The sequence below is a fragment of the Ovis aries genome, chromosome 3 (assembly GCF_016772045.2).
Source record: "Ovis aries strain OAR_USU_Benz2616 breed Rambouillet chromosome 3, ARS-UI_Ramb_v3.0, whole genome shotgun sequence".
Lineage (NCBI taxonomy): Eukaryota > Metazoa > Chordata > Mammalia > Artiodactyla > Bovidae > Ovis > Ovis aries.
The window spans coordinates 121,342,315-121,369,306 of record NC_056056.1 but is presented as its reverse complement, the minus strand read 5'-3'; the positions used below and the strand labels follow the sequence as shown (position 1 = coordinate 121,369,306).

General features: G+C 36.6%; 1 protein-coding gene across 4 annotated transcripts in view; it reads right to left on the bottom strand.

Annotated features, from left to right (window-relative positions):
- Positions 1 to 26,992, bottom strand: part of LRRIQ1 (leucine rich repeats and IQ motif containing 1) — a 230,321-nt gene that overhangs the window by 105,898 nt on the left and 97,431 nt on the right. For all 4 annotated transcript variants that reach the window (XM_060413990.1, XM_012174023.3, XM_012174032.4 and 1 more), the window contains 4 exons: positions 24,646 to 24,825; positions 19,614 to 20,063; positions 14,862 to 15,072; positions 5,579 to 5,698 (listed from right to left, as the gene is read on the bottom strand). In XM_060413990.1, coding sequence (XP_060269973.1) covers positions 5,579 to 5,698; positions 14,862 to 15,072; positions 19,614 to 20,063; positions 24,646 to 24,825 — 961 coding nt within the window. The remainder of the gene's footprint in view (positions 1 to 5,578; positions 5,699 to 14,861; positions 15,073 to 19,613; positions 20,064 to 24,645; positions 24,826 to 26,992) is intronic.

Sequence of the window (26,992 nt, the reverse complement as noted above, 5' to 3'; positions counted from 1 at the left end):
TTGTTTGCGTTCTGGTATAAGAAAATAATGACTTCTTCTGGAGCATAAAACAAGCAGATTTTTTAGCAGTCCTTTTAAAATGTAGGGTTTCCTAAGCCTCCCAATTCCCAAGAGGGAATTCTTCTCTATGGAACTTGAGGGCAAAGGGAAATAAATACGAGCATGACATTTCTGCTGCCTGACAAGTAATAAATGTTTCATTTCTTCTGCCAACCCCCTTGAAAGTGTGGCAGCCTACCTTGTTAGATTGCATGCAGGATAAAATCTCAGATCGCTCACTTCTCAGCATTTAAAAATTTAAGGCAAACTATGGGCTTTATGTAAGGAGACTCAACTAGTCAATCCTAAAGGAAATCAATCCTGAATATTCATTGGCATTACTAATGCTGAAACTGAAGCTCCAATACTTTGGTCACCTGGCTCATTAGAAAAGACCCTGATGCTTGGAAAGATTGAAGGCAGGAGGAGAAGGGGACAACAGAGGATGAGATGGCTGGATGGCATCACTGACTCGATGGACGTGAGTTTGAGCAAACTCCAGAGTTGGTGATGGACAGGGAGGCCTGGCATGCTGCAGTCCATGGGGTCGCAAAGAGTCAGACATGACTGAGTGACTGAACTGAAGTGAACTGATGTCTTCCCAGGTGGCGCTAGTGGTAAAGGACCCTCCTGCCAATGTAGGAGACGTGGGTTTAAACCCTGGGTTAGGAAGAGCCCATGGAGTAGGAAATTGTAACCCACTCCAGTATTCCTGCCTGGAAAATTCCATGCACAGAGGAGCCTAGCAGGCTTCAGTCCATGGGGTTGCAAAAAGTCGGACATGACTGAGCATTCACACACACATGCTTAATAAAAACCCAAATAAATTGATTCTTGGTTATCAGTGTCCCCTTGGTTAAACATTTGTTAAATGCAAACACATTTCAGACAGGCAACGAACCAATATAAAAACTTCATGGTATACTGATCCAGGCTTTTTGTTTGAGGCAAATTTACCAAGACAGATTTATATTCACTTCTTTTATAGCAATTATAATTCACTGTAAAATTCAAATATATTTCTGATATCTGCTAGATTAGGGACCGTGTTATATCTGTCTATGTACATACACTGGTACTAAGCATGGTGGCCACCATACGTAAACATTCAGTATTTGTTGTTTGGGAGTGAAAAATAAGTTTGAATAGATGACTGCAACTCTTTCGAGGATATTTTAAAGAAGAGTATAGACTTAATCCAAAGGAACTACAGTTATGACCTAAATAAGATGAAAAGGAAGTACCAGTTAGATAAATCTTGCATTTGTATATAGGAAAGTAAAAGAAAGAACAACACAGAAAAAGCAGTGACACTTTGGTAATTTGATTATGTCATCTGAAGTTGTTAAGATTATTTGAAAATTAAGTGATGGCAATTAAATAAACAGTAACAATTATCAAAGGAAAGATAAGTAACAATACCTTCCTAATTGGTATTTATCTTTAATTCTTAGCTCCCCTAAACTATAATCTCTGTATTAGAAACAAATTTATCCATTTGAAACAAATAATACATTTAACTCCTTTGCTCAAAAGCAAGTAATCATTTTCTATCACATCTGAATAAAATTCAAAGTCCCTGAAACCATATCATGGGCTTTATGTGGACTGTTCCCTGATCATTTTTATGTTTCTTCCTGATCTCAGGTTGTTCTCCACTACTAATCAGTACTGTGCTGTGCTGTGCTTAGTCGCTCAGTTGTGTCCGACTCTTTGCGATCCCATGAGAGTAGCCTGCCAGGCTCCTGTGTCCATGGGGATTCTCCAAGCAAGAATACAGGAGTGGGTTGCCATGCTCTCCTCCAGGGGACCTTCCAAACCCAGGGATCAAACCCAGGTCTCCCACATTGCAAGCAGACTCTTTACCAGCTGAGCCACCAGGGAAGCCCATGAATCCTGGAGTGGGTATCCTATCCCTTCTCCAGGGGATCTTCCTGACCCAAGAATTGAACGGGCTTTTCTGTATTGCAGGTGGGTTCTTAACCAGCTGAGCTACCAGGGAAGCCCACTAATTAGTTCTACTTGTGAATTTTGAGTTCCTTTGGTATACTAAAAAATCCCTGCTTTTTAAATTTCCATACTACTTAGCCATGTATAGTATTATCTGATGGCTATCCCTTCACTTTATTTTCACATCTCTATCAAAATACTTCACCTTATGCAGGCCTTCTCTGATTGTAAAATCAGATTCTATGCTCTCTTAATTTTTCTTATAAAAGTTTTATAACCATTTTCAATATGTAAAGAGGGAAACTAGAGTTAAAGAGTGAAATTTTATTATTTTAAAAGGGTTAATTATACAATGATTTAACTGTTCTAAATGTGTATGCCCTAATACATATCCTCAAACTATGAGGCCAAGTTTGACAGAACTAAAAACTTACTGAGAGAAACCCACCCATGTTCGATCCCTAGGTTGGGAAGACCCCCTGGAATAGGAAATGGCAAATCACTCCAGTATTCCTGCCTGGCAAGTCTCATAGACAGCGGAGCCTAGCGGGCAACAGTCCAAGGGGTAGCCAAGAGTAGGCTATGACTGAGCAGGAAACACACACAAACAATCATAATAGGAGATTTTAGCATTCTTCTGTCAGTAACTGATAGAAACCTCTCCAAATAACTAAAAATAAGATTTAAAAAAATACAACTATCAAATGAAGTAATTGAGGTTTTAGTAGCCCTAACACCTGAAAAAATGCACTTTCAAGTTCATGTGGAACATTATACCCAAGAGATTATGTGCTTAGACAAATTTTTAAGAAACAAATAACATCAATCTTACATCAAACTCTTCCAGAGAAGAGAAACATAGGAAACATTTCCTAATCAAATAGGCACAATGTTGACATCAAAATCTGAACAGAATTTTACAAGAAAGATTTACAGGCATAGTGTCTTCTTGAATATAAAGGCAAAAATCCTAAAACAATATTAGCAGAACAAATTTAGTGGTATATAAATTAATAATACATTATAGCTAAGTCAATTTGTTCTAGGAATACATGGTTTAATGCTTGAAAATCAATATCATAAGCCTGCAAAGTGATAAAATCCAAATCATGTATAGAATCATCAACATCATCATCATATATTAACTTCTTAGAAAGGGAAGGAGATGCTGAGGAGGTTAACTAAATTAAATATAGAGTTTCTAAAAGAAACCTATATTAAACGTCTGACTTTGTAGTGGAAGCTTTTACCCTGAGACCAGGAACTAGCAAAAGATGACTTCTAAAATCACCACTATTTAACATTGTACTGAAGGTACTAGTTAGGACAATAGAGCAAGAAAAATAAACACGAGGCATAAGAATTAGGAAAAAAAAAAAGAAGAAAACTGTTAATATGCTAGGTGATATGATTGTGGGTACAGAATATTAAAAAGACTTGAGAGATAAGTAAGTGATTTCAGAAAGTGGCTGGATATAAGGTTGGTATACAAAAACAAAATAATATCATAAAATGTCAAATATCTAGGAGTAAATCTAATGAAAAATGTACAACAACACTATGAAGAAAATACAAAGTATAGTGGGCAGAGATTTTAAATTAAACAAGGGATGAGTTATTCTAAGTTCATGAATGTAAAAATGTAATATTTCAAAAAAAATCAGTTCTTCCAAATTGACTTATAGATTTATTACAATCTCAGAGAAGATTTGAACATGTATTGTGCAAATTGATAGGATAGTTCTAAAATCTGTACATAAATAAAATGGATCAAAAGTAGCAGAGTAGATCTTTCTTGAAGAACAACAAAGCCGGAGCTCTTTTAAGACTAGATAATGAAATGTATCATAAATTATGTAGTAATTAGAGTACTGATATAAGGATAAACTGTAACAGAATGCCAAGAAAAATTAGCAGAACCCACACCAAGTTTCCTGAATTTAAACAATGCTTCCACTGTAATCCACTGTGAAAAGTATGCTCTATACAACAGACAGTTGTGGGTCAATGAGACAACCAAATGTGTATCTTTGAAGGAGAATTTGACCCCCTACTCACATTGCAGGCAAAATTTAATTCAAGATGCACCGCAGATTTAAACGCTGAAAGTTAAGATATTAAAGTTTCTAGAATATCTTAATGAGCTGAGTAAGCCAAGATTTCTTATATCTCATGAAAACAAAAATCTCTTGTTTTTAATTTAAAATAGAAACATTCTTTTCATCAAAATAAACCACCAAGAGAGACAAAAAGGGAAATCTCAGAATTTAGAGAATATTTTTGCAAGAGAAAACAGAATAGTATTCAGATGATAAAAAGAACTCCTACAATTGTGTCAACAAGAAAAAAGATGTACAACTGAACTTAAAAACACACACAAACACTTGATCATGTCACAAAAGTAGATATCCAAATGGCCAATAAGCAAATGAAATGTATTTAACATTATTATTTAAGAGAAAAATGCTAATTAAAAGAACTAGATACCACTACAAACCTACTGGATTGGTAGAAAATGACACGAAAATGCAAAGTTTTGGTGAGGCTAAAGCTCCTCTGAAATTCTCATATTCTGCTGATAGGACTGTAGATTGATACAATCACCTTCAGATGCTGTTAGACGTTAGCTACTAAACACAGGTTAATGATACGACTCAGAAATTCAGTTCTCAAAAAGAAAGGTGAATATGCACATCAAAAAGCATGTACAAGAATGTTCCTAGTGTCTTTAGTCATAATAGGCAACACTAGAGATAATTCAGTAACAAATAATCCATCAACAGTATACAGACTTTTAAAAATCGGTAAATTCGATGATAGATTAAAAGTAGTATATATGATATTCAAAAGAATGATATATACGCAACTATACTCATCCACATAGGTGAATTTCACAGACATAATATTATGTGAAAAAATAGTAAATACTGGTTGATTCTACTTATTGGAAGCCCAGAAATAGGCAAAACTCATCTATGATGATGGGGGTATATGATGAAGCGCGAGGAAGTCTTCGGGGTACAGTCATACGTTCTCTACCTTAATCTGAGTGGTAAATATCTGAGTTTGACTGTCTAGAAATAGACAAAACAGAATGAGCAAGACTAACGATGTAAAAGGTAAGTGCTCTGTATGCTAAGAGGGTGCTCAGTGTGATTAGAGTATGTGCACGCCATGGATGGGAAGTGGTAAATATGTCTGCAGAGTTTGCTGCCTGATTATTGAACCCTTGAAAAACGATTTGAGGAGGTTGTTCTCATTTTGCTAGGCAATAAAGAACTATTAGTTGTTGAACAGGGCATAAAATAAGCTCAGTTATATTTACTAAAGAATAATTGATAAACCATTGTATAAATCAGGTTGAAGAATATACAAGAATTCTTGTAAATATTCTATGATCACATTTATACACTATACAAGCTTGTATCCTAAATGAAGATGTTAAAATATCAGAAGCATAATTTTTCAAGTGCTATTTTTTAAAAAGTCCATAACAGAGTGTTAACAGGATGAAAACCTTAGAAACTGGTTTAGCTCCAAAAGACCAATATTTTAAGACCAATATCCTTATGTTGTAGTTAGCACTTACTTCATCAAATGTAAAATCTTCTAAATCTATTTCTTCATATTCTTCTTCAGATTCTTCGTTCTTCATAGCCTCTAGAGCTGCTGTCAGTTTCTTTCGCAAAATAAAGCCCTTCCAAACTGCCTAAACAAAAATTTAAAGCATGTTATACAGGGTTATAGATCAAACTCCAAACCAGATTCTCTGTGTTATCCCATTAGGAAGATAAAACATCTTAGACCTTAGTTTAATGGCTTGATAATCTGTTTTTTGAACTTTATGTGACATTTAAAACTGCAAGATAAATTAAATGACTGCTTGTGTCTAAAGTTCTGAATCTCAGGGGACTTTCCTCATAGTAAGCAGAAAAGAATCTTTAAAACTCCCTCAACTGCACATGTAGGTCAACCAATCAATTATCTGACAATCCCTCTAGGACCCATTCTAAACTAAGAAGAAAGAGATACAGAGGAAAACCAATTCTGTTAATTTTCAAATGATTATGTATAAAATAAACTAACATGTATTAAAGAAAACATCAACATTTATAAATGGCCCTATTAGAGACTTGGTATCCTGGCCTATAGCAATGAACTAATTTCATCTTTAAATAAACCAAGAACATGATAATAGAATTTAAAACATTAAGATTCCTCAATAATCATGGAGGAATCTTGGAGCTTTCTTAAATTTAACTCCAAGAACACTAGAGCTTTTAAAAAATTAGTATCTTTATACACTGCTAGGGGTAAGCAAGCGCCAGGATATACAGTAAGTGTAAAACACAGGTAGAAATAAGCGTGTATTGCATACCTTCAGTTATCTATGAAAACCCATATAAATATATAATAAGCACATATATTATATAAGTTTATATATTTAAATATATGTCATTGCTAATATCTACAAAGTGGAAGCACAAAGCATAAAATTAATTTCAAAAGTTATTACCTATAGATATAGTAAAGAGGGGAAGATACAGCAATAGAAGCCAGATGTCTCTGAATATACACTTTGCTTAGATTTGAATCTGGAATTGTGCACATGCTTAAGAAAATTGTAACAGATAAATATGAAACAAAAGAAACTCCTGAAAAAATATATAAAGAGATTTTATGCTATGGGCATAACCACACAGCAGTTATTTAAAGCGACTCTGAAATAGATTTATTTGGCTATACTCTTAGTGAAATGCAGTCAAAAGGTAAATTTAATTACAAAAGTTACCTTAAATATATTTTAGTAATCGTATTGTTGGCAATAATACTGGTGTTGTTATTCTGTAAAATATATATATATTGAGAAGAGGAATATACAAACAGATAATTGCCAGAACGTATATGACAATAGAAGTGACACGCAGTCTCTGCGACAACCAGCCCAGTAGGCCAAATCTCTGCAACAATTAGCCAAGAATGGTTAAGACTTGGTCAGTGACTGCCAGCTTCTCTATTTTTGTTCCCATTTCGATCTCAGGATCAAGTGGACCAATAAGAGACAGCCAAACATACTTCCCCAACCAGTCATATAAGATGCCCCATTTCTGGCTGGCCAAGGGTGTATGCACGTGTGCGTGTGCGTGTGTGCAGGTGTGTTTTTATACACACATGCACTTACATAGTGGAAACAAGGACTGCATAAATGAGAAAGAAACAGACTGTGGCAAGGGAGTCAGCCATCATTAGTTGCCTCTGGCATAGACTCAAAGGTAAGGAAGGCTGTGGGATAGATGTATATACATTTATACACTGTGATGAATACACGATTGGCACATACTAGGCTCTCGTTAAATATTATTTTCCCAATTTCTTTGTCCCCTTGTTATAAAAATTCTATTTACTTAGTTTATTGAATAAGAAAAGTGTGATATTAAACATCACTTAAAGTTTAAAATGTATAATTAATTAAATTTTTATTATTTTGCCTCTAAAGATGAATTTTGGTATAGAAAGAATATTCCAATACTTTTTAACTTGCTATGAATAAATTATAACCTCTCTGCTGCTGCTGCTGCTGCTAAATCACTTCAGTTGTGTCCAACTCTGTGCGACCCCATAGACGGCAGCCCACCAGGCTCCACCGGCCCTGGGATTCTCCAGGCCAGAGCACTGGAGTGGGTTGCCATTTCCTTCTCCAATGCATGAAAGTGAAAAGTGAAAGTGAAGTCGCTCAGTTGTGTCTGACTCTTCGAGACCCTGTGGACTGCAGCCCACCAGGCTCCTCCGTCCATGGGATTTTCCAGGCAAGAGTACTGGAGTGGGGTGCCATTGCCTTCTCCTATAACCTCTCAAGAGAGTTCAAAACTCTTTTGTGTGGAAAAGATCTCAATATGAATCAAGAACTTGAACAGTATTGGATGGTAGAAACAGAAGAGAGGATATCTTTGTGTAATGAGGAACATACTTAGAAGTATTGCCTAAGAAAGTGGACTTCCTCGTTTTAATTTACCCATATGGAGAAGGCAATGCAACCCACTCCAGTACTCTTGCCTGGAAAATCCCATGGACGGAGGAGTCTGGTGGGCTGAAGTCCATGGGGTCGCTAAGAGTCGGACACGACTGAGCGACTTCACTTTCACTTTTCACTTTCATGCATTGGAGAAGGAAATGGCAACCCACTCCAGTGTTCTTGCCTGGAGAATCCCAGGGATGGGGGAGCCTGGTGGGCTGCCGTTTCTGGGATCGCACAGAGTCAGACACGACTGATGCGACTTAGCAGCAGCAGCATGGAGAGGACCATCAGCTCTCTGCCTTCGCTTTTAGTCTCATGCAGCTGGGTTGTTATAGACCAGGGTATGTCATGTACTGTGGGTGACTGACATAGGGAATCTAGTTACCTTAGGGGAAAACAAACTATTTTTTTCTTCCTCTTGTTTAAGTCTGTTTGGGCTGCAGTAAGAAAAGTACCATACACTTGGTGACTTACACAACAAATGTTTATTTCTTCTAATTCTAGAGAAGGCTAGGAGTCTAAGGCACTGAAAAATTTATTGTCTGGAGAGACCAAGTTTCTTAGTTCACAGATGGCTCTATTCTCACTGTGTCCTCAGATGTTAGTAGGTACTAGAGAGCTCTCTGGGCTCTCTTCTATAAGGGCACTAATCCCACTCATAGGAGCCACCATCATGACATATTCACCTCCAAAAGACCCCATCTCCAAATACCAACAAAATGGAGATAAAATTTCAACTTAGGAATATCGTGGAGAATATAAACAGTCAACAGAACCCTTCATTTGGGGATATTTTTAAAACTCCTCTTTTATGATTCTTTTATCTGGCATTTACGCTGTCTTGGTTGCTAGCTACCTTTCAAAATGCTTTGCCTCAACATGGCAAATGGGCCTGTGATTTCTTCCTGTTAGGGAGGTATCCCAGTAGGGAGGTACCCTTCATATCCCTTCCTCCCTGATCTTGCGCTAACAAAGTAAAGAGCATTAGGGAAACATGTTTTATTTCCCTGGATTCTCTCTCTCTCTCTCTCTCTCTCTCTCTCTCTCTTTTGGTTACATCATCTTCTCTTCTTCAGTTATCTCTTCTCAACATCCCCTTTTTCCTTATACCATTAAGATACCAAGATTAGATGCAGTTCTAGGGAAAAGAGTGTATAAGGAGAATTCTTTAATACAGACCTTCAATGACAAGAGTGAAAGGACTGATTCATCATGTCTCACAGTGGATCCAGCCTAACTTCTCAGAGATAGGACTTCTGCAGAGCTCTAAACTGTATTTTTCTGCTGTGGCACCTATAAATACCGCCCTCCTGCATCAGTGGAGGGTCAGAAATTCAAGTCCCAGCCATGGGAAATAAAGGTAATATAAATGTGTGATCAGTGTTCAGATTCTTCTTCTAACTTATTTATTCATGTAAGGTTTCTACTTTTTTCTCATAGTCATTCATCTATAATAAATTAATCTCTTTCTCACATATTCAAATCAATTCCCTGGCCACAGTCCTATTTATATTAGATACACTTGACATCTTTTTCTTCTCTATGAGTGATAGTTGCTCAGTCGTGTCCAACTCTTTGAGACCCCATGGACTGGAGCCCACCAGACTTCTCTGTCCAAGGGATTCTCTAGGCAAGAATACTGGAGTGGGCCGCCATTCCCTCCTCCTGGGGATCTTTTTGACCCAGGGATCTAACCCGGGTCTCCTTCATTGCAGCCAGACTCTTTGCAGTCTGAGCTACAGAAAAAAGGGACCATACTAAAAAGTGCAAGGGAAGCTAGAATACCTAGGCTGGCTGTACACTAGGAAGAAGAGGAGGACTTGGGTTCTGGTGAGCAGTGAGCAGTCTCCACCACATCCTTCTTGAATCTTCCTTTTGCACCTTCTAAAGCCCAGGCTCTTTCTACTATATCACATTCTGCAAACTCACATTTATAGATGAATAGTTTAAGAAACTAGATGATTGTACTGAGGAGAAAAGAAAATGAAGTTGAGTTGACTTCAATGATTTTAAGTACCATGATGTAAATCAGGAGAGACTTATTCTAAGTTGTAAAGAAAGACTGAATTATGCTTACTTTTGTTACAGACACAAACTTAACAGAAGGACATTCAACAGATGTAGTCACTGAGCTAGACTGTTTCATCAAATAATGAACTTTACTTTATTGAATAGAATGAAGCAAACATTCACCATCAATGCTGAAAAATGTATTGCTCATCCACTGATGAGAGGAGGAAGTTTGAACTGCATAACATTTTCATTCCTCATGCAATAGAACAGTATTGTGAGACCATAACTGAGGTTCATTTCTTTCCCTCAGAGCTTCCTTGAATCCACGACGCTCCCTCCCCTCCCAAGCCATTCAGGCTTCAGCAACAGCTTTGTCTATGCATTGCCCTGAGGAATGCAGCCAAGAAAAATTAAGTCAACTAAAATACTAAATGTATTCATTAGGACTATAGCAGACACAATTCTCTTAAAAAACTATGTCTTTAATAATGAAAACCAGCAACTTAGTTATAAGGCTATTTTTTTTTTCAGTTGCTTATGCCAATACCTTGTAGGCATCTCTAACTCTTCCCTGTCTTTCAGAATCACATCACCACATACTAATATCACTAGGTATACCTTCAAAGTGTATATATATATATATTTATGCCCTCTATATAAATCAACATATATTCTGGAATGCAACTTTCTCACCACTTCTGCACTGCTCTGGTCCATGCCACCATTATCTACTATTCGGATTACTGCAATAGCTTCCTGATTTCGCTGCTTCTGCTATAGCCTTCCTAGAGTATTGTCACAACCCAAGTAACTTTGGTCACGTGAGTCCACTGCTCAGATTCCTGTAATATCTTCCCATGTCATTCAGAGTAAAAGCCAAAGTCTTCACAGTGATTTACGATTTATGAGTCCTACTCTTCTCCCTTCACCCCTCTGCCGTCACAGGGCTTCCTCCTGCTCTATAAACACTGTGAGTATGCTCCCAGAACAATGTCTTCAAATCTGATGTTTCCCTGCCTGAAATATTCTTCCCCTACATACCTAATGGTTTATCTCTTGCTGCACTGTCACCTTTTTTGGTCTTCCACATCTATTCTGTCTAAAATGATTAATCTTCCTTAGAAACTCCTATCCCGCTTCCCTGATTTATTTTCCCCTTAGTACTTATCACTGTCTAATACACTTATCTTACTTATCTGCACATCCCAGCAGGATATAAGCTAGTAAAATTTTTGTGCCAATAGAGTAATATTTACTCTAAATGAGTGAATAAAGGGAAGCTACATTTTTGGTTACTAGCATTCAATTAAGGTGCAGCACCATAAATTTCCAGACTTTATTTTAAATATTTAATTTGTTGTCGTTTTCCACCAGGACACAAACTCTAAGAGGGAAGAGATCTTGTATGCTTTGTTCCTAGTTGTATTTCTTAAACCTAAAACAGTGCTTGACAACAGTATGTTCTAAAAAGTATTTGATGAGCGAATAAATAAAGGATGAATGTGATCAGATTGAACTTCATTTTGAAATTTGGTCTTGGTGAGGTTTTGAATTTTTAAGTTAAACACATTAAGTTAAAAGACTTTACCAATTAAGATGGGCCTTCCCAGGTGGCTCAGTGGTAAAGAATCCACCTACCAATGCAAGAGATGCCGGAGATGCAGATTCCATCCCTGGGTTGGGAAGATGCCCTGGAGGAGGAAATGGCACCTCACTGCAGTATTTTTGCTTGGAGAATCCCATGGACAGAGGAGCCTGGTGAACTACAGTCTATGGGGTCGCAAAGAGTCAGACACGATTTAGTGACTGAGCACACACACAACAATTATTTTAGTAGATTTGTACATGCTTCGGTTGTTCCATGTCCAGTTCTAACTGTTGCTTCCTGACCTGCATACAGGTTTCTCAAGAGATAGGTCAGGTGGTCTGGTATTCCCATATCTTTCAGAATTTTCCACAGTTTAATGTGATCCAAACAGTCAAAGGCTTTGGCATAGTCAATAAAGCAGAAATAGATGTTTTTCTGGAACTCTCATGCTTTTTTGATGATCCAATGGATGTTGGAAATTTGATCTCAGGTTCCTCTGCCTTCTCTAAAACCAGCTTGAACAACATCTGGAAGTTCATGGTTCACGTGTTGCTGAATCCTGGCTTGCAGAATTTTGAGCATTACTTTGCTAGTGCGTGAGATGAGTGCAATTGTGCAGTAGTTTGAGCATTCTTTGGCATTGCCTATCTAAAGGATTGGAATGAAAACTGACCTTTTCCAGTCCTGTGGCCACTGCTGAGTTTTCCAAATTGGCTGGCATATTGAGTGCAGCACTGTAATAGCATCATCTTTTAGGATTTGAAATAGCTCAACTGGAATTACATCACCTCTAGTAACTTTGTTCGTAGTGATGCTTTCTAAGGCCCACTTGACTTCACATTCCAGGATGTCTGGCTCTAGGTAAGTGATCGCACCATTGTGATTATCTGGATCGTGATCTTTTTTATACAGATCTTTTGTGTATTCAGGCTACCTCTTCTTAATATTTTCTGCTTCTGTTAGGGCCATACCATTTCTGTCCTTTATTGAGCTCATCTCTGCATGGAATGTTCCCTTGGTATCTCTAATTTTCTTGAAGAGATGTCTAGACTTTCCCATTCTATTGTTTTCCTCTATTTCTTTGCACTGATCGCTGAGGAAAGCTTTCTTATCTCTCCTTGTTATTCTTTGGAACTCTGCATTCAAATGGGTATACCTTTCCTTTTCTCCTTTGCTTTTCACTTCTCTTCTTTTCACAGCTATTTGTAAGGCTTCCCCAGACAGACATTTTCATTTTTTTAATTTCTTTTTCTTGGGGACGGTCTTGTTCCCTGTCTCCTGTCAGTGTCACGAACCTCTGTCCATAGTTCATCAGGCACTCTGTCTATCAGGCCTAGTCCCTTAAATCTACTTCTCAATTCCACTGTATAGTCCTAAGGGATTTGATTTAGGTCATACCTGTATGGTCTAGTTGTTTTCCCCACTTTCTTCAATTTAAGTCTGAATCTGGCAATAAGGAGTTCCTGATCTGAGCCACAATCAGCTCCCAGTCTTGTTTTTGCTGATTTTATAGAGCTTCTTCATCTTTGGCTGCAAAGAATATAATCAATCTGATTTCGGTGTTGACCATCTGGTGATGTCCATGTGTAGAGTCTTCTGTTGTGTTGTTGGAAGAGGGTATTTGCTATGACCAGTGCATTCTCTTGGCAAAACTCTATTGGCCTTTGCCCTGCTTCATTCTGTACCCCAAGGCCAAATTTGCCTGTTACTCCAGGTGTTTCTTGACTTCCTACTTTTGCATTCCAGTCCCCTATAATGAAAAGGACATCTTTTTTGGGTGTTAATTCTAGAAGGTCTTGTAGGTCTTCATAGAACCATTCAACTTCAGCTTCTTCAGCATTACTGGTCGGGGCATAGACTTGGATTACTGTGATATTGAATGGTTTGCTTTGGAGATGAATAGAGATCATTCTGTTGTTTTTGAGACTGCATCCAACTGGACATGGAACAACAAACTGGTTCCAAATAGGAAAAGGAGTATCTCAGGGCTGTATACTATCTCTGTGCTTATTTAACTTATATACAGAGTACATCATGAGAAATGCTGGGCTGGATGAAGCACAAGCTGGAATCAAGATTGCTGGGAGAAATATCAATCACCTCAGATATGCAGGTGATACCGCCCTTATGGCAGAAAGTGAATAAGAACTAAAGAGCCTCTTGATGAAAGTGAAAGAGAAGAGTGAAAAAGGTGGCCTAAAGCTCAACATTCAGAAAACAAAGATCATGGCATCCAGTCCCATTACTCCATGGCAAATAGATAGGGGAAACAGCGGAAACAGTGACAGATTGTTTTTTGTTTTTTGTTTTTTTTTTGGCTCCAAAATCACTGCAGATGGTGATTGTAGCCATGAAATAAAGAGACACTTACTCCTTGGAAGAAAAGTTATGACCAAACTAGACAGCATATTAAAAAGCAGAGACATTACTTTGCCAACAAAGGTCCGTCTAGTCAAGGCTATGGTTTTTCCAGTAGTCATGTATGGATGTGAGAGTTGAACTATAAAGAAAGCTGAGCAGTGAAGAACTGATGCTTTTGAACTTTGGTGTTAGAGAAGACTCTTGAGAGTCCCTTGGACTGCAAGGAGATCCAACCAGTCTATCCTAAAGGAAATCACTCCTGAATATTCAGTGGAAGGACTGATGTTGAAGCTGAAACTCCAATACTTTGGCCACCTGATGTGAAGAGCTGACCCATTGGAAAAGACTCTGATGCTGAGAAAGATTGAAGGCGGGAGGAGAAGGGGACGACGGAGGATAAGATGGTTGGATGGCATCACCGACTCAATGGACATGAGTTTGAGTAAACTCTGGGAGTTAGTGATGGACAGGGAGGCCTGGCATGCTGCAGTCCATGGGGTCCCAAAGAGTCAGACACAACTGAGCAACTGAACTGAACTGAAACATGCTTCTAGAAATAGCTCTAGATGAGACCAAGAGAGACTGCTTCGACTAATCAAATGTTAGCCTATGTGATGAATGCCACATCGGAGCCCAAGTTTTAATATGATTGTGCGGTTCAGCTTGACCATAAGAATTTACAAATTACAGACTTACTTCTTCAGCCTAGATGCCAAGTAGAAGCACAGTCAACATGCAGGCACCTGCAGCGTCCGTGTCACATGAGTAAGAAATAAATCAAGGTATCTATAAATTGCTATGATTCAGGGATTGCCTGTTATACAGAATAACCCAGTGAAAGAAAACTAACACATCTCTCAAGATGAATTGTTTCACCCAAAGACTAAAACTAACCTGAATAAGAATAGCAGCCTTCTCCTTCTGTTCTTGGATATTCACGGTATTTTTAATTTTTTCTTTCTTTAAAATTGTTTGGTTTTCGATGCAAGAATTTGGCTGGGATGTCAGGGGTCCTATTGTAGCAGGGTGTAGCTTTGCAGGGGAATGAATCTGCCTGCGCACGATGCAACCACGCCAGTATGCCTGGATTACCATAGCCGCCATACTATTAAGAGGAGAAAAAAATTATTTTTAGTATCCATAATATACAGCTGCAGACAAGAGATCCTCATAAGCTATATTTATTTGTAAATTAGACTATATAAAGTATTATTTTAAAATAAGACCTGCTCTTTTATTTAACTGTAGTCATAGAAGTAAAAATAATACGGACACCTTCAAATATGAAGGAGAGAAATGGGCCAGTAACTTAGTGATATGAGTCCTAGGGATTTTTGTTTTTTTTTTTTTAAGGAGGATGATATTACCTAGACTTTGTATGATAGTGGGAATTTGAGCCAGTAGTAAGGGGGGAAAAAGTGATGATGCAAAGAGGAGGACAAAGGCAGGAGTCAGTGTTGAGTTGGCAAGAGAGGATGGGATCTTGTTTCACAGTGGGGAGATTAGGTTTTGAGAGGAAGACAGGCCCTTCTTCATTTTCAGAGAAAGGACTCATCAGGTCTTTGTGAGCTTCATTTTCCTCCCTGCCCATGGACAAATACATAAATCATTCTCTTACAAGCCCAGTAGTAAATTCTAACATTTTTCCAGTCTACGTCTATTGGCTATTATCTGGCATTCCATCAATCAACACTGTGTTTTCCCCATATCCCCATAAGCTGCCCAGCAACAATAGCAAAAATTAAACAGCAATGTAAGTAGCAGAAATATCACCAAGGTACATCGTATAGTCAAAGTGCTAACTATTATCTTAATTGCTTTTCAGACCCTTGAGTCCAGTTTTAAAAGACATATAAAGGAGAGGTGACTGCTGCACATTCACTTTCCCAGGCTCCCTTGAAAGAGTTGTCAATAATTTTATAATTGCAGAGCCCAAAGAAATGTTTTCATTTCAAACAAAGTGAGTGTAAGGCAAAGTGGAATTAAGCAATAAACTGCCAGAAATGATGGCTTCCGAGGTGGTGCTTGTGGTAAAGAATCCACCTGCCAATGCAGGAAACTTAAGAAATGTGGATTTGATCCCTGGGTCAGGATGATCCACTGGAGGAGGACATGGCAACCCACTCCATTATTCTTGCCTGAAGAATCCCCATGGACAGAGGAGCCTGGTGGGCTACGGTCCATAGGGTCATACAGAGTTGGGCACAAATGAAGCAACTCAGCATGCATGCAATATGGAATGAAGTAATCATTTTCTGTTGTTATGAATATTGTTATCAGCATCACCACCATTTTATGTAAAGCCTGTGGAAATCTTCAATCTATTTTGCTATGAATTTAAATTAGTGGATAAAATTTTCTGTCTTAAGATAAACTACTTGTACTCATGATATGAAGAAAAACCACATTTCAACAAAACATTTCCTCCTTCTAGGGTAAATGGTGCTCTTGCTCTTGCGTACTCAGTCATGTCTGACTCTTGGTGACCCCATGGATGATAGCCTGCCAGCCTCCGCTGTCCATGGAGTTTTCCAGGCAAAAATACCAGGGTAAATAGAACTTAGTAAATTTTGCTATGGAATTAATTCACATTTGATCATTCAGCCATCCAAAGCATGCTTAGGAAACAACAGCACAACTGATGATGAATCTTCCTGAAACACTGAATGGCAAGCTTCAGCAAGTGGGCATACATTAATTCATTCCTTCATCTTTTGGACAAAAATGAGTTAACAAATTTGAAAAAGAGTAGATATATATATGTGTATAACTGAATCACTTTGCTGTACACTTGAACTAACACAGCACTGTTAATTAAATATGCTGCAACATAAAATAATTTTTAAAAAAGATTAAAAAATGAGTTAAGGACTTTTATGGCACAATAATACCAATGCATATTTGGGTTATAAAGAAAAAAAATCTGAAAACATAATTGCACTATATGACTGGTAAAGAATGAAAAGTTGTTTAAAACAAAAGATAGAAAGATTAGTAAAAAACACATTTAACCTGAAACAGTGCCTTATATTTCTCTACAGATACATACAAGTTTCACGGACTGTAATCCTGAGTTTCTTATAAAGCTGACCAGTCATGTAGCACTTGAATTCCTCAGCCCACTATCTTTAAAATTTCCCAGAGAGAAAATAAAAAGGTATATGAGGAGTATTTTCCACAGTGACACGAACACTGGGACTGCTTTTCACCACACAGAAAGCAGGAAAAGGTAAAGAAGCTGACTTAGGGCTGCCTGAATGTTAGGTGCCCTCCGTGTTGGGAAAAGAAGCTCATATTATTACTATCACCAGCATCATTTTTTTTTTTTTTTTTAGTAAAAAACAATGATGCTACAATGCCCTTAGCACAGGAACATGTGAAAAGTATGCTTAGGAAACAACAGCACAACTGATGATGAATCTTCCTGAAACAGTGAATGGCAAGCTTCAGCAAGTGGGCATACATTTTCTTTTCCCTTTATTCTTTGGGTCTTTGGTTTGTCTATATTTTCAGTTCCTCATCCTTTCTTATTATTATTTGGCAACTTTATTTACCATGAATAAACAACTCAATGCTATTTATCTGAAATTTCAATAGACAATTTCTGGAGTGTTTACAGCTAACAGGATTCAAACAGGTAATATCTAGGGTACCCTGGCTGAAACTATCCCAAAACATACCAATATACTTGGCATACTGAATATTTTAGTGAAACTGAAAGTCGCTCAGTCATTTTCTGACCATTTGTGACCCCATGGACTATACAGTCCATAGCATTCTCCAGGCCAGAATACTGGAGTGGGTAGCCTTTCCCTTCTCCAGGGAATCTTTCCAACCCAGGGATCAAATCCAGGTCTCCCACAAGGCAGGTGGATTCTTTACCAGCTGAGCCACAAGGAAGCCCAAGGATACTGGAGAAGGTAGCCTATCCCTTCTCCAGTGGGTCTTCCTGACCCAGGAATTGAACTGTGGTCTCCTGCATTGTATGTAGATTCTTTACCAACTGAGCTACCAGAGACTATTTTAAGTTCAAGGGATTTGAGAAAAGGCATGTGCAGGAAGGATTTTCTGACCCTCCCTGGAGCATGTACTAAGACCGTCATATGAGAGGTCTTTACAGTATTTTAAGAACAATGTGATTGTTTGATTTCTTATTAAAAGTTCTTTTTAATTATTTAGAGATTTCTACTGCTGCTACTGGTTCCAAATAGGAAAAGGAGTACATCAAGGTTGTATATTGTCACCCTGCTTATTTAACTTATAAGCAGAGTACATCATGAGAAATGCTGGGCTGGAAGAAGCACAAGCTGGAATCAAGATTGCCAGGAGAAATATCAATAACCTCAGATATGCAGATGACACCACCCTTATGGCAAAAAGTGAAGAGGAACTAAAAAGCCTCTTGATGAAAGTGAAAGAGGAGAGTGAAAAAGTTGGCTTAAAGCTTAACATTCAGAAAATGAAGATCATGGCATCTGGTCCCATCACTTCATGGGATATAGATGGGGAAACAGTGGAAATAGTGTCAGACTTTATTTTTGGGGGCTCCAAAATCACTGCAGATGGCGACTGCAGCCATGAAATTAAAAGACGCTTACTCCTTGGAAGAAAAGTTATGACCAACCTAGGTAGCATATTGAAAAGCAGAGATACGACTTTGCCAACAAAGGTCCGGCTAGTCAAGGCTATGGTTTTTCCTGTGGTCATGTATGGACGTGAGAGCTGGACTGTGAAGAAGGCTGAGTGCTGAAGAATTGCTGCTTTTGAACTGTGGTGTTGGAGAAGACTCCTGAGAGTCCCTTGGACTGCAAGGAGATCCAACCAGTCCATTCTGAAGGAGATCAGCCCTGGGATTTCTTTGGAAGGAATGATGCTAAAGCTGAAACTCCAGTACTTTGGCCACCTCATGCGAAGAGTTGACTTATTCGAAAAAACTCTGATGCTGGGAGGGATTGAGGGCAAGAGGAAAAGGGGATGAGAGAGGATGAAATAGCTGGATGGCATCACCGACTCGATGGACGTGAGTTTGAGTGAACTCCGGGAGTTGGTGATGGACAGGGAGGCCTGGCGTGCTGCAGTTCATGGGGTCACAAAGAGTCAGACACGACTGAGAGACTGAACTGAACGGAACTGCTGCTAAGTCACTTCAGTTGTGTCCGAGTCTGTGTGACCCCATAGACCGCAGCCCACCAGGCTCCCCCTTCCCTGGGATTCTCCAGGCAAGAATACTGGAGTGGTTTGCCATTTCCTTCTCCAGTGTATGAAAGTGAAAAGTGAAAGTGAAGTCACTCAGTCGTGTCCGATTCTTAGCAACTCCGTGGACTGCAGCCTACCAGGCTCCTCCGTCCATGGGATTTCCCAGGCAAGAGTACTGGAGTGGGGTGCCATTGCCTTCTCCGATTTACAGATTAGAAGGCAAAAGGAATAATTTCACAGTTACTCATCTTCAATGAAATAATACTAGTTGCCTAAATAAGAACCTGCCAAAATTCAACCAAATTAATCTGTACTGTATTTAATAATCTGTGCATAACATAAAACATAAGGAAATGAACATGAAATACGATATGATTTAAATCCTTTACCAAATCATCCATAAAAACAATAAAACATAATGGTAAAAGAAAAATGACCTATAAAACTTACATTTTTTCGTGATGTTCGGTATTCTGGCAGTTCTCCAGTAGAAACCTTGTCCTTACTGTTTCAATGAACGGTATTCTTTTGCTGGGGAAACTGCTTGTCTTGCTGTCTTCTCTTTTCTGGTCTACTATTTCCCCCTGATTTCTTTCTTTAGTATCTTCACATAAGGAGGGGTTGGTTGATGAGGAATGACTAGGGCCAGAGTCCATCCATTTCTCAGAAATATCTGGTAAGTTCAGTTTATATTCATTTGCAAAAGAGTTAAGAACTCTATTTTGCTGTATGCTGTCACTGTGTGTAGGGGGCAAATGATTTTGCTGGGCTTCTAATTCACCTCTCCTGGTGATACTTACATCCCCATGTTCATGTACACATCGACATTCATTACTAAGTGTCATCAAGTTCTTAAAATAATAGCAGAGATTTTGTGCAACATCCAAGGTGAATATATTTCTGAGCAAATAAATAATGAGGACATTTAATAAAAAGAATTATATCAGCAAATGGTTACACCTGTACAGATTTTGAAAATATCCCTGTGTGGCCTGCTATGAATATTAAATTTTACTGCAAAATTCATTTAAACTTGATTTCTGATTGTTTTTTGTAAAAACTGATCTCATTACTCAGAAAAAGTGAAAATACATCTGTAGTTCATTTCAATCCATTAATCCAGATAAAACATCTGGAAGTTTTAGAATCACTTTTATCCTAGGTATTTTTGGTACAAGTGAATGAGAAAAATCCATGCTTTTACTGCCATAAACACGAGAAATCATGGCTGCCTAAATTTGGAGATGTTATTTATGAAACAAGATTAAAAGCACTTTGTAAACTGACTTTTGCCATGCAAAATATTTGTATTGGACATTTAAACAAATAACTTACATTATGGGAAAGTTTTTATTTCCATTTTTCTCTGGAAAAAAAATCTGTTGCAAAGATAATTCAAATACTTTAAGACATAAATGCCTGTGATTCTCCTGAATAATTGTTGGATTTAAGTATTCCAAACAAAATGAAAGTTATATTTCCTAAAATGTAAAGATAGACACTTCCTATGTTTACAAATGGAGACATTAGCATAGATTCCTCTAATATATGTTAATATATCCTTTTTGTTGGTGAATAATGCAGAAAAAGTTCACTTCAATATTGGATGTCAACTGTTTATGGTTAAGTGTTGAATTCACCACCATTTATGATCTAACATAAAAATGGTCAATTTCCAATTCTAAAGTGACACTTAATTGCAATAGGAATAAATTCTTAACAATAACTGTGAATCTAAATTTCAACACAAAGGTTAAGAGTCATCTTTACATAAAAATCGTAGGTTACCATACATACACAAGGAGATATCAATTTAGATTTACAAAAATACAAATGTAAAACAAGCTAAAAAGTAAACTATCCATAACAATTGGAATTACTTTTAAAGCTGTAAGATTTGCTTATAATCTGAATAGGCTATATTAAAAAATTTTATTTATTTATTTTTTCACTATGAGGCTATATTTCTTTTATTTTTTTAAAATTATGCATGTGTGTATAATATGTATATGTAAAGTAAGCTTACATACATGATACAAAGATACAAAAGCAGATACAATAAAAACTTATCTCTCTCCTTTTATTCAGTTACCCAGTTCTCCTCTCTGAAGGACAACCTGTACCCAGTTTCGTGGCAATTCTTCTAAAGTAAAATCCATGCGTTTGCCAACATACATGTATAAATTTCCCCCCTCTCTCTCCTTTCACTCAAAAGGTAATATGTCATATACTCTCTTCTGCTCCTTGAATTTTCACTCTCGAAGACTGTTCCAAATCCATCATATAAAAATCATCACTCTAGCTACTGTCTGCATAGTACTCCACAGTACAAATATAGCATACTTCATCTAAACAGTCTGTTAATAATGAGCATTTACTAATATTTCCAAATGACAAATAGGCAGCAATAAATGTTTCATTTGTATGCATTTTGTGCTGCACATATGCAAGATTATCTGTAGAATAAAAACCTTGGTGTTAAGATGATTGGGTCAAAGTGTGAGCATTTTTAATTTTGACAGAACCAAACTACCCTCCATGAACATTTTACTGGTTTTCACTGCTAGCAGTAATGTATGAAATGGAAGCAATGTTTTTGATCAGGACCCACTTTATATTTGTACTCCAGAAGAAATAAAAAAGGACAAATATATTCTTGTTACATGTTATGAATGTCATATATATTTTTATATATAGAAAATTAAAGTAAGAGCAAGCTGACAGTACATAGTAAACATTTCATAGTTTGTTGACAAGCAAAAAAAGTATCATCATGTTACAATAGAGAATTTCTAATGAAAACTGTTCAATCTTTCTATTTCTATCAATAATACTATCACTAAAAGTAATAAAGACTTATTTGTCTTTAAAACTACTTGTTCAATCACTTACAGAGTTTCCGTAATAAGGTTTACCACTGAACTGTTTAGTCCAATTTATCTTATGATCAGAAAAATCCGCACAGTGGTATTGACATTCAGTTGAGCTTAAACTTGGAACAATGAAGTAAATTTTGAATCACAAAGGGATGGTTAAGAATTCTTGAAAATTTGTTTCCTAATGTGCATGTGTGTGTGCTTAGTCACTCAGTCATTTCTGACTCTGCAACCTCATGGACCATAGCCCACCAGGGTCCTCTGTCCACAGGTATTCTTCAGACAAGAATACTGGAGTGGGTTACCATGCCCTCCTCCAGGGGATCTTCCCAACCCAGGGATTGAACCCAGGTCTCCCACACTGCAAGTGAATTCTTTACTGTCTCAGCCACCAGGGAAGCCCTGTTTTCTAATAAAGGGGGTTTAATTACTATGTCTAATTTTGAAATTTATATCTCATATCATTGTTATGAAACTTTATAGAACAGATCACTCTAAGCTTACTTCATCAATTCTTCATGAAAATACATTTTAATCTACTTACATTACAAATATCTAGAAGTGACAATATGAGCTGGTGCCAATGCATACTTTTTCTCCTTTTTATGGATCAGTCAACTGGTTGCCATAGAAACGTTGCTGGGAGGAGAACTATCTGGTTTTACATTCATATTCCTTAAGGTTCTTACCTCCCAAACTATGTGCTTTGATTTTTCTGTATCATTGCTATCAGTTTTATAAGTTTTTAAAGCTTTTTTCATTTTATGAATAATGTATTAATACCTAGTCTTCCAGTAAAGAATTTTTATAGCACTATTAAATATTTCTTCAAGGATTTTTTCCTGAAAATAATTTTAAGGTGTATTTCCAGAATAGCTATTTGTAAATTTGAGGACTAATTAGAGCCTTGTGACATTACGATACCCACTGTTGTAATCTAATAATAAATAAGTTTTTAAAAGTCACAGTCCACTGATATATTTACTTGTTTTATGTACTATGAAACTTTTAGAAGTATCACTTAGTATTGCTCTGTTGTTATCATTGTTATTAGAAAAAAAACTTTAAATAGCAAAAACCAACTGTTACATAGGATGAGCAGTATGAAAGTACAAATAGCAAAAATTTATTATGTAATTTAGTAATTAAGTTTAGACACTGGAAGCACATTTCATTGTTCCATTTATAATGCAGACACCATATGGAAATATAAAATAATTTTTCTTTTTAATTTGTGTTTTTTGGAGTACTATAAATTATAAAATAGAGTTTTAATATGTCAACCGTAATTCATTTATAGTAATACATTCAGGATTCATGTATCATGAATTTAGTCTCATCCCTTCATGGCAAATAGATGGGGAAACAATGGAAACAGTGACAGACTTTATTTTGGGGGGCTCCAAAATCACTGCAGATGGTGGCTGCAGCCATGAAATTAAAAGACGCTTGCTCCTTGGAAGAAAAGTTATGTCCAACCTAGATAGCATATTAAAAAGCGAGACATTACTTTGCCAACAAAGGTATGTCTAGCCAAAGCTATGGTTTTTCCAGGAGTCACATATGGATGTAAAAGTTGGACTATAAAGAAAACTGAGTGTTGAAGAATTGATGCTTTTAAACTATGGTGTTGGAGATGACTCTTGAGAGTCCCTTGGACTGCAAGGAGATCAAACTAGTCCATCATAAAGGAAATCAGCCCTGAATATTCATTGGAAGGACTGATGCTGAAGCCGAAACTCCAATACTTTGACCACATGATGCAAAAAACTGACTCACTGGAAAAGACCCTGATGCTGGGAAAGACTGAAGGCAGGAGGAGAAGGGGATGACAGAGGATGGGATGGTTGATGGCATCACTGACTCAATTCACATGAGTTTGAGTAAGCTCCAGAAGTTGGTAATGGACAGAGAAGTCTGTCATGCTGCAGTCCATGGGGTCACAAAGAGTCAGACATGACTGAGCGACTGAAGTGAACTGAATTCAGAATTCAGGGTGGGGGACAGGAAGTTCTCTTTCTTTGATATATTTTTAGGACTCTGTTCTCAGCCTCTATCCTCTGAATACATCCATGTCTTGACTGCTTTTCTCCACTATGCATCCATAATAACTTAATACATAAAAATATGTGTAATATTATTCTCTATATAATAGATATATAATAAATATTATATGTTTTATAAAACTTGACTGTTCCATCGTAATGACTTATTTAGCTAATTTTCTCTTAATGAAATCATGAATTCTTTCAGGCTAAAATGTAATACTTAGCTTCTTATGTGTCTTGTCCATCAATAATTAATGAATAAATGTATGACCGAATAATTGAATGAACAACTGAATGAATTTTTGTATGTTGTGAAGCTATCTTCACGCTTTCATTTATCTTGATCTAATTTTAGCCTTTAAAATATGCTCAAAATACAGATTATTACATTTCAAATAATAAAAGATGATGCTCATAAATTTCTTTTTTAAAGAGGAAAATATTCCTAAAACACACTGTACAAGTCCAAACAAGTAGCACTGTATTGATCAAGGAAATTTTAAATGCTATGTATAAATTGCACTATATCTTTTAATTATAAGAAGATAACAGTCTTACCTGTCTCCAGTAATATATTTTTCACTTAGTAAGTTAAATTCTCTAATTTGGGACTGACAATGTTCCAGGAAATGCTCTAATTCTAGCTGATAGTGTTCTTCAGTGTGACTTTCTGAACAAGAGGTTAGCATTTCACCATTGAGGATTCTTAGAGCAGGTAATATCTTAAGTAGAGAATGCCTATTAAAAATAGGAAAAAAATCAATAATCTTGAAAAGGAGAGTTTATATCTAAAATAATTTATGTGCCTATTATTTAAATAATATAAGCAGAGAATATATCTCTGAAACTTATTGATTTTATAGAGAAAATTCTAATTTTTAAAATTATGGTATCATGTCACATATCAAATAAGTTTCAGAGTTCTTGATACACATCTAACCATTTTCTGCTAAACCACAAATGGTAAATTCAAGCAGCAGGAAACTTGGGCTGGGAGTAGTAAATAAAAGTCTCCATTATGAGAAAGAGAGTATCAGGTATACTCTTTCTAAAATAGATAATGTAACTGAAAGCTACTGTCTGTTTCAGAAGTAGGTGTGAATTCTGACCATTTCTCAGTGAAATATATTGAAAATAGGGTTAAAACAAAAAGGGTGGTGATTACTCAATATTTCATGAGTAATAGTTTATATTTCTCCTTGAATCTTGATAAGGATTATATTAAACAAACTCTAAAATATGAGCATAAGTCTTTATCAATTTAAGAGATTAATGCTATGAAAAAACAGGTCAGAAAGCAAAAGCGTCTACCAAACCAAGCACTTTGAAGCACTTCCCAAGCTTTACACAAGAAAGCATGTAGGCTTCTTTTCACAAGGTTGTTTATGGTCACAGGGACAAACTAAACTTATTGAGTGAGTAAAACTTCTTACTAAAAAACTAACAGTTCCTATGAGGAAAATTATAAGTCACTGATAAAAGATACCAAAGAAGTCTACATAAATGGAAAGATGTCCTGTGGGAAAATAAATCTGTTGATAAGAAGATTCAATATTGTCAAAAGTCAGTTCTTCCCAACTTGATCTAGAGATATAACATATCTAATTAAAATATCAGCAAGATATTTTGTGGATATCAACAAAGTGATTTGAAAGTTATATAAACAGGCAAAAGAGGCAGATAGCCAACTTAATTTTGAAGAAAATTTGGAAGACTAACACTACCTGACTTCAAAATAATCTATAAAGCTACAGTAATCAAGATAATTTGGTAATGGCAAAAGAATAATCAGATAGATTGATGGAACAGAATAGAGAATGCGGAAATAGACCAACATAGTTAGTACAATGGAGAAAAGATAACACTTTTCAACTATTGGTGCTAGAGTAACTGAGCATCCCCCTGTGCAAAAGAATAAAAGAATCTAAACATCCAGATTCAGACCTCTTAAGCTTCACAGAAATTAACTCAAAATGGATCACAGACTTTAAAGCAAAATGCAAAACCCTAAAACTCCTATCAGAAAAAATATAATAAAATCCAGATGACCTTGGGTATGGTGATGACTTTTTAGATACAATACCAAAGACATATCTATGAAAAAATTGTTGATGAGTTGAAATTCATTAAAATTAAAAATTCCCATACCTAGGGACATTGTCAATTCGATGACAAGTCATACACTGGGAGAAAATATTTGCAAAAGACACATTTGAGAAATTACTGTTATCCAAAATATACCCAAAAAAAGCTTAAAACTCAATGATAAGAAAATGAATGTCTTGGTTTAAAAGTGAGCCAAACATATTAAAGACATCTTACCAAAATATATAAATATGACAAACAAACATTAATTAATGGATTGCAAATTACAACAACAATGAGATACTACTACCTACCTAGTAAACTGTCCACAATCCAAAACAGTGATAACACCAAATGCTGGTGAGGATGTGGAGAAACAGGAATTCTAATTAAGTGCTGGTGGTAATGAAAAATGGGAGAGACATTTTGGAAGATAGTTTGGTGGTTTCCTACCAATTAAACATCTTTCTTTTTGATCTAGCAATCAGTCTCCCTGGTATTTATTCAGATGAACTGAAAATGCATGTCCATACAAAAACCTGCCCACATATGTTTATAGCAGTTTTATTTGTTTCAGCCCAAAATTGGAAACAACCAAGATGTCCTTCAGTAGGTGAACTGGAAGATAAACTGTGATATATTCATACAGTATAAAATTATTTAGCATTAAAAAGAAATGAGCTATCCATCCATGAACAAACATAGAGGAAATGCAAATGCATATTCCTGAGTGAAAAAAGCCAATTTGAAAAAGGCATATGTTGTATAATTTCAGTTGTTCTACATTCTGGAAAAAAAGCAAAACTATGTAGACAACGAG